This window comes from Dufourea novaeangliae, unplaced genomic scaffold, assembly GCF_001272555.1.
Source record: "Dufourea novaeangliae isolate 0120121106 unplaced genomic scaffold, ASM127255v1 scaffold109, whole genome shotgun sequence".
NCBI classification, from domain to species: domain Eukaryota; kingdom Metazoa; phylum Arthropoda; class Insecta; order Hymenoptera; family Halictidae; genus Dufourea; species Dufourea novaeangliae.
In genome coordinates this window covers 3,860,982-3,870,170 of record NW_015373997.1, presented here as the reverse complement: position 1 = coordinate 3,870,170, position 9,189 = coordinate 3,860,982, and the positions used below count along the sequence as shown (strand labels likewise).

The 9,189-nt window shown below is 38.4% G+C and overlaps 1 protein-coding gene across 1 annotated transcript; it reads right to left on the bottom strand.

The window, feature by feature from the left end:
• Positions 1–578: 578 nt before the first annotated feature.
• Positions 579–9,189, bottom strand: LOC107187980 (zinc finger protein 234-like). The gene is made up of 4 exons (XM_015576190.1): positions 9,158–9,189; positions 7,231–8,097; positions 4,482–5,537; positions 579–1,737 (listed from the first exon to the last, which is right to left on the bottom strand). Exons 1-4 carry the CDS (start codon positions 9,187–9,189, stop codon positions 579–581), a joined length of 3,114 nt encoding a protein of 1,037 aa, XP_015431676.1.

Here is a 9,189-nt window from a genome sequence, read left to right as displayed (position 1 = left end):
TATCTTTATTCTTTAAATGAATTAGTTTTTTATTTAATTCAGGATGATTACAATTTTTCTATACATTCAGCCGTTGACTATTACATTTCATACCGCAATTCCTCCTGCAAGATAACGTACAAAGTACAAAACGATACAAAACGACAATATTACATTTTCATGTAGTCATTTTTGCAATCTGTCTTCTGAATTACTCAAAAAATATATATTTTTCGACCTCTTAAAAATAGTATTGTCCACATTTAAATCCGCCATGCATTCGCGATTCGTATAAAATTCATTAACTACACAGCTCGATTACAAATCTCAACAAAATCGCGATAAAGCTCGCAGAAACGACGAAATTTAAAACAATCACTTCTCGAAAGTCTCAGTTCATTCGAACTACAATTTGTAACTACTGCAACACAGGGTCTAAAATTACATCTTGTACTCCGACTAATCCTCATTTTTACACATAGATATTTCGTTTCAATGATTTCAAGGTAGTAACATTCTCAAATCCAAACACAGAATAATAAAAATGAATTTCTGTACTTTTTAACTGCACAGCCCTTGAGCACAGTCTCAAATAGCATTCAAACCACTCGATCCTCCTTCCCATGGGCTTGGCTGTCATCTTCACCAGGATTCTCTTTTTTCCGACCTTCGTCTCCCTCCTTCGACACTTTACTCAGTTCCTGAGTGTAATCCATGATGAGTTTCCTGGCGGAGATCACTGGTAAAGGCGGCAGGGGTCCAGGATGTCTCTTCCTATGGCAAATCAGCCCCGCCTTCTGAGCGAAGCCTTGCCCGCAAATATCACAAGTGTACGGCTTCATTCCAGTATGTATCAGCATATGTTGTTCGAGCGTGTTCTTTCGGGTGAACGGTTTACTGCAAACTAGACACGAGTACGGTTTGATACCCTCGTGGATCCTCAGATGAATTTCGAGATCCCTCTTCTGGCCGAACGTCTTCCCGCAGGTGGGGCACACCACTTTCTCGCGCTTCTGGTGCCAGACTAAATGTTGATCCAGGCTGTTCTGAGTGGACAGACAACGTTTGCATAAGCTGCACTGGAAAGCATGCTTGTAGTGACTGTACCTCATGTGAGCCTTCAGACCGGGAACGCTTTTGTAAGCGTGCCCGCAGACGGTGCAGATAATGGGTGGCGAATTGTTGTGCATCTTATTGGTGTGCTGCTTCAGATCGTTCTTAAGCTTGAATTTTTTCTGGCAGATCGTGCAGGTGTACGGGTAGCTGGCCATGTGTTTGCGAATAACGTGCGCCTCCACCGTCCACTTGTTAACGCTCTTGTAGTCGCAAAGGGTGCACGGATAGATCACCGGGCCGTGTTTCTCTTCCACGTGTAGATTCAGATCTTTCTTCAATCGGAACGTTTCATCGCAAGATGTACATTGCTGTTTGTGCTGCGTCATATGCACCACTAGAGGCTTCTTTTGATTGAATTGTTTCTTACAATGGTCGCATTTCAGGTTTCTGACGCGGTCCATCTTTGGCGACTTCAGTTCTAGTTGCTTCGGTCGCGACGCCATCTTGTTTTTCGCGTCTTTCGCTTTGGAGCTTCGAGGTAAAGATTGAGTTCCTCGATTAGACATTGCTCTTCTAGATGTTCGTTTTCGAGATGACTTAGCATCGTTTGGTAAGTGTATACTGTTGATTTTCATATCGCAAAATCCGACCGTGCTGTTAGTGTCGTTTAGGGGATCTCTTAGAGGATCCACGGGCGGGAAGCTAAAACAGATAAAATTCGATGTCGTTAAAATGTGATACTTTGGTTATTATTCGTGGTTTTAGATGCAGAGCTTACTTACGTGAAATACTTTTAGCGGACGAATTGTTTCAGGAACGGTTATGAATTTTTTTTTGCATCGAACAGTGAGAGTCTGAATATCGCGAACGGAATGATGGGTATGTTAAGGAAGATTATGTCGAAAATCGTATAAAAATACGTAGCTAGTGGAAGAACCAGGGTATTACATAGAGATAGTTAAATGGATTGTCCAAATGAAAAAGTTTGAATAATGGAGAACATATAAGAATAGTGCCTATTATTCGCTAAATAGACATGAGAATTGTAATTTCACAATAACAGTTTTTCTACTTATATTTGTATAATTATTTAACTGAATAAACGAACAGCGTATTTTTAATTTTGTGTTCAAATAAATTTTTTACCATTTACGATATCAATATAAATTCCTATCTGAGGATGTACAAAATTTATCTCTCAATAAATGCTTTTTTTGTAATATAAAATAATAAGCTCTGATAACAGTAAAGGTAAAAATTATTGATAGAACTCACACTGTGTTTTCCGTACTTCAAAAACCGCTTATATTTTGTCTACTAAAGTTTTTATACAGTTTACGAATGCATGAGGAATGAATATATGAAGTTTAAAGTTAATCGGTTTTTCAGATTAAAAAAACATTCCCACAAGCACTCTAATCTTCGGCGTTTAAAGCTGATAGGTCCTTTCAGAGGGCAGTGCAGTGGATACATCGATAAAACATAGTATACACCTTTAAAATTTTATTTACAGAATAATACGTTAAAAATTAAACTAATAGTATGTACGTATATTTATAAATACTTCATCAAGATATGTAAATTATATGCATCCGTACATATGCGAAATGTAAGCTCTTAGACAAAACTATACTTTCTGAGTGAGTTTATATTATTATATGAAAAGTAATACATGACATTTTATGATAATATGAAGGTGATATTTCTTTTTGGTATGATTTACATACTGGATTTTTAAATTATTATATCGAACGTCACAAACAAAAATTATAATGACAGAACTCGATTCATCTTCCAAACAATCCTATCATTTCGATAGTCCGTGAAAATTATTTTAAGTAAATAAGGGATATATTTTTTTCTTATTCCTAAGTGACATAACCGTGTTAACTAAATGTAATATTATTGTTTTTGCTTATAAACAATTTATACATTTTATAGGGAGACTCTACAGTTGGTCTACTTCAGATTTTGATGAAATTTTTATGTTTTAATAATAACATAATCCTCTTACATACACTTTTAATCATAAATATAGAAACATTAAGTAATATAGTAAAACTGATAATACTAACATGGAGTTCTCTGTACGTTAAAAATGTATATTTATACGTATAATATTGCAAAATTATTTAAAAATATTTATAACACAACCACTTCATTTATCAAATAAAATTGCATCATATTTATGTGTTCGACATAAATAATTATATAAAATACAAACGTCACGATATGTAAACTTCATTCGTCTAATTATAAATATCTTATCCATTGATCTGATAAGTTGTTTACAATATTGCTTGAACTTATCTATTTTTCTGATTAAATTTAAAACCGTTAATTAAAAAGATGATTACTATCGCGACGTAATCCAGGGAATGTCATCATTGATAATCAAGGCTCACCCCTTAATATTTCACCAAAATCCGAGGCGACTGTGCAGCCTCCTTATTTGCAAAATATTTATAAACACATATGCGCACTTTCGAATCGATGTTTAAAATACTCTTTGAACAAAGCACTAAACACAGTATCTCTTTCTGCATATCTACACTACAGAGAGGACTGAATTCAATATACAATGTATGTATACATATACGTATATCATATGTATGTATATACTGATCATTATCAATTCAATATCTAAAATTCCATTCTTCAAGTTTCATTAATGTTCACAAAAATGGAAAATTCATACTATGTATATTCTTATAAAGTACTTGCTATCATTCAATTGTTCTCGAACCGTGTAACGAGTACATATGAGGTTCAAAAGTACACGGCTTGTCCCAAAACTTTCCGAATTGAAGTAAAATAGCAATTTTTCCTGTGATATTCACACGTTTTATCTGCAATTACTCAAAGTAATTTCCTTCTGAAGTGATATACTATTCGTGATAACTATATAAATAATGGAACTAGTTCTGGTAATCTTTCTCTCTGGTAATTCAAAATGCCGGAGAAAGTATAGTTATCGAAGCCCTGTGAATGTCAAAATGATTTGAAATTGTCGTTTGTCTGTGTTCGTTTTCAATTTCGACAACAGGAATTAGTAAATCAAACTGTGACCTTTCGAGACCAGAACGTCTAAACTGAATTATGAAGCCAAAAGTTTTAACCGTCGCCTCTTCCGCTAACTTAAAGAAGAATTATCAGAGCCACTCCCAGAGTTTCTATAATTATTTTGAACAGTATACCTCTTTAAAAGAAAACTATTCTTAATATCTGATGATGATAATTCCAAGTATTTCCATTTCGACAAGCATCGAAATCTTTATTAGAAACATTAGAGATTATTTATGAGTATTCTTTCTACTCCAGCAAGTACTCGAAAAGACTTACACTGAACCGCACTATACTTCTCCCTTCCGCCATTGCACGCGACCTCCAGTTCGAAGATAGGGACCATACTATCATACATTTATACTATCACTGCCAAAAATTACTCAATGTCAACACCCGTGTTCTTCATGGTATACTCCTTAGTAAATTCCATCACGATGCTTTTAATCGACACAGCGGGCAACGGTGGTAGCGGTCCCGGATGGCGCTTCCGGTGACAGATCAGTCCAGGTTTCTGGGCGAACGCCTGTCCGCAGACGTCGCAAATGTACGGCCTTTTGCCGGTATGGATCAGAATGTGTTGCTCCATGGCGGTTTGCCTGGTGAACGATCTCCCGCAGACTGGACACGGGTATGGCTTCAGTCCAGTGTGCACCCGCATGTGTCCCTCTATAGTACGTCCTCGAAGTATCTTCCCGCAGGTTGGGCATACCACTCTCTCTTTCTCCTTGTGCCACATCATGTGCTGCTCCAGGCTCTCCTCAGTGGACAGGCAACGCTTGCATATGCTGCACTCGAACGGATGCTTGTTATGGCTGTACCTCATGTGCCGTTTCAGTGCTGGAACACTTTTGTAAGCATGGCCACAGACGGAGCATATCACGGCTGGCGCATCATTGTGCATTTGGTTAGCGTGCTGCTTCATGTCGTTCTTCAGTTTGAACTTCTTCTGGCAGACGGTACAGGTGTATGGATAATTGGTAGTGTGCCTACGGATGATGTGATCCTTCAATATCCATTTGTTCGTGCTCTTAAAGTCGCACATGTGGCACGGATAAATCAGCGGCCCGTGTTGCTCGCTGATATGTTGCCTCAGCTCCTTCCGCTTCTGGAAACCATGCTCGCAAAACGTGCACTGGTTCATGTGCTTCCTTATATGAGGTATCAACGACGACTTCCGAGTGAATTTTTTGCCACAGTGGTCGCATTCCAGGGCTCTGATCGCTATCTGTGGTGTTCTGATCCTCTTGAGCCTCGGTGCGTCTGGGTCCTTTGGTTTGGGGTTTCGAGACGTGGGATTAGATCTTCGATTGGGTACCGTCTTTACTCTTGGCCTGCGTATTACGAGACCGTCTTTCAAGGAGAATGTGCTCACTATTTTGATGCCGCAGAGCTCGTCTATGCTCCTGACGCCTTTCAGGGGATTCACCGGACGTCGCCTAAAACAGATTAAATTCGGTCCGGTTAATATGTGACTGTTGTATCGCAAGGTGTCGTGCTAGATGAGGAGCTTACTTACTTGAAGTACTTTTTAGCAGACGAACATTTCACGAGCGCTTATAAATTCATTGGTATCGAGCAGTGAAGTTCTAGTTCGCGAGGTTGTTATTTTCGAGATAACATTAGATTGATGGAAATACAGTATTCCCTTTCTATAGACACACCGCTTGGGACTGTTGATGTAATTATAAAGAGAAATGGACGCTATACTGTAGGGATTCATTGAATGGTAGCTTGATTTTGTTTTTTTTATTTCTGCTAGCCTCACGATTTCGTGGAGATGGCGATGCGATTATAAAGAGGCATATGAAGCGAGACTATAGGAAGGGAATACTGTATTTTTTATTATTGGCTTCGTGTGCTGCTTATATTATTTGTCCACAAATAGATATAGCACATTTTAGACAGTGTTTTTTTATTGCATGCTAATTCATAGCACAATTTTATTAAAAAATTCATTGTACAGTAAAAAGTATAAACAATATTTGTGAAAAACATTTTAAATGTTTAAAATTCTGTGTTATCGATAAAAATCGATAAACATCGTTAGAATTTGTAAAAGATTTACAAAAATTCACATGCTTCCAAATTTAATAATAAAAAGAGAATATAAATTCGTGTAAAATAAGTCTATATAAATTTGCGTACCACATTGTATGTAGATTGCATATTTTATACAACATTTTGTAAGTCGTCGTTGGAAAATACGAATTCCTTCGAACAAGGAATAATCATCTTGGCAATGAGAAGCTTTCAGTCACGGCGGGAATATTATAAAAGTACAAACGTTCCGAAATACATATGTATAATTCATTACTGGGCTTCAAGTTCTGTTTAAAATCAAAGATCTTCGGAAATAATGTCCACCTTACATATTTCTTGAATAAAAAATTTCTTCAAAAGTGTTTCAATATTATCAGCAAAAAGTTATTATTACTGCTCCCTGTTGTTTAACACATTAACTGTCGAACAAGTTCTGTATGCCTTATAAAAATTTTCATCATAATAGTTCTATTATGCAGAATTATACCGATGATTGTATCGTACTATTTTAACCCACAAGCACTATTTAATAAATTATTGCATTACGATTTCTTGAACTAAATTATACCTGAATTAAAATCGAATTAAGAAAACATATTTGCCTGTAGATCATAATATATGTAAGTTCTTGGTATATCAAATTAACACACAAGTTTCTATGATAAAAAATATAATTTAAGAATCAAAAATTGGCGTTGTGTCAAAACTGACCCGAATAATACAGGGGTTAAACAGGTCTGACACCAAATTCCCACAGCGTTACCGAAAAATTCCCGAAAACTCGCAAACACTGAACGTGTCAAAAAACAGGGTACAGAATCTCGATCTCTTTTTAAAAACCTTGAACTCACAGCCCATCCGTCAAAAATCCCAAGTCAGAGATTACGAAGCGTCGCGACAACGAATGCCGCAATAAATCATTCAAGTTTAATAATCGCGTTCTTCATGGTGTATTCCTTAGTGAACTCCGTGACGATATTCTTAATCGACACCACAGGTAGAGGGGGTAGCGGTCCAGGGTGTCTCTTCCTATGACAAATCAATCCCGGTTTTTGTGCAAAAGCCTGTCCACAAATATCGCAGACGTACGGCCTCTTCCCTGTATGAATAAGAACATGTTGCTCCTGAGCGGTTTGTCTCCTGAAAGTTTTTCCGCAAACGGGACAGGGAAACGGCTTCACCCCGGTGTGCACTCTCATGTGCGAGTCAAGGTCGCGACTCCTAAACCTCTTGCCGCAGGTGGGACACAACACCTTTTCCCTGGTTTCGTGCCAGGTCAAATGTTGCTCCAGGTTCTCTTGCGTGGTCATGCCTCTGCGGCAGATCCTGCAGATGAACTCTGGTTTATAGTGTCTGTACTTCATGTGGGCCTTTAGAGCGTGAAGATTTCTGCTGAAATGGCCGCACACGTCACAAACGATCGGTGGCGCGTCGCTGTGGTTTTGTTTCACGTGGTGATTCAACGCTTTTTTGATCTTGAACTGTTTGCCGCACACGTCGCAGGCGAAATTGTAGTTGCTCGTGTGCAATCGTATATAGTGGTTCTTCAGGGTGCCCTTGTTGTTGCTTTTGTACTCGCACACGGTGCAGTCGTACACCTGGCGTCGATGGATCTTCTCGACGTGAGATGCCAAGTATCGACTGAGCCTGAATGTCTTCGGGCAGTCCGGGCACTTGTGACGGTGCTTTTTCAAGTGTTCGGCGAGGTTGCTCTTCTTCAAGAACTTACGGTGACAGTGGTCGCACTCCAGCCGGGTCGTTAGTGCCCGTTTCTTTGTTCGACGATCGACGCGGCTCGTTAAAGCGAATCCTGGCACGGTCCTCTCTGTATTGTTCTCTTCTTGGTCCGTGGATAGGATCGCCGCGTAATTCTCATTGTCGATCCAGCTCACGTACTCTAAGCTGGGAGCTGAAACCGTGTCGGTCTTGAATTCTTCGCCGAGGGGATCCAGGATCCTAAAACAGAGAATCGATGGCTTGGGTTATGGTCGAGCACAGAGCGGGCGCAGAAGTCTTAGTAATTAGACGTTGGATGAAATGGCGGAGGGTTCACCTCGATGGAATCGCCTTTGGTTACCTGAAATATGTTTAGATCACTGGGCAAAGGGCAGAAAGAACTTTCGAGTGTCTAGATAATTGGATGAATGCATATTACTACTATGTCCGTTTGGATTTTAAATCGTAATGCTATCGATACAAATGGATTCTTTATGGATACTAATCTCTTTGCTGATTCAAATATGTATATCATACCTTCACCGTAGCTTTAAACGATCCATAAACAGTCGTAGCCTGGAAATGTATAAAAAAAATCATGGATTATTACGAGTTCTACGGCGTTGGTGTAATACAGCAAGCATACTTATCTGGGTGTTCTAAGGGTTTTTTATGATCTCGAGAATCTTTTCGATGCCCTCAACGACGATGCGTAAACTATCGATGTCGCTTTAAGATTCAACCTTGTCGAGTTCAAACTTTTCAGAATTCATGAAATATACAAATTGATAATTGTTCAAGGGATAGGGGGTTAGTTGATAAGATCTAGCTCAGTAAAAATATTTATTTCAAACTCAAAGCTATACACAGCATGTACGTGTCTTTATGAAGGTATTATGCTAGGGTATTGATTTTAGAAAAATAGCCGTCGTTGGCGTGCTTTTTTTCCACGTGAGCTTTTTTTCCATGTATCCTATGGAGGGGCGGTCTCACTGTTATGTTACAGTTGTGTTGGGAGGACTAGCTCGCAAAAAGAAAACAAGCGTTGGGGTACAGGGTAATTCAGAAGAAAGAAGCGAAGAATTTGCAAGAGCAGACAAATTATATAAATATTGGATTTTTAGTTGTGTAATTTCTTAGTATTTTCTGTAGAATAATATTGGATTTTGTGTTCTATAATTGGACTAAAAGTAACTGGTTACTCAAGGTCATTGACAGGTTTTTTTTTTCACTTATTATACAATATTATATTACAATAATTTTCATTCAACCAGTACACTAGTAACTGCTTTGAAATCACATTTCTTTCATGAGACTGTTTCTGCAATCCAT

What these genes read in the sequence shown, in the direction of transcription:
- LOC107187980 (XM_015576190.1), bottom strand. Translation starts at nt 9,189, where the DNA reads ATGGATTGCAGAAACAGTCTCATGAAAGAAAT. An exon ending in AACAGTCTCATGAAAGAAAT is followed by an intron (nt 8,098 to 9,157) that starts GTGATTTCAAAG and finishes TCTCTGTTTTAG; the next exon opens with GATCCTGGATCCCCTCGGCG. An exon ending in AACACGGGTGTTGACATTGA is followed by an intron (nt 1,738 to 4,481) that starts GTAATTTTTGGC and finishes TATCTGTTTTAG; the next exon opens with CTTCCCGCCCGTGGATCCTC.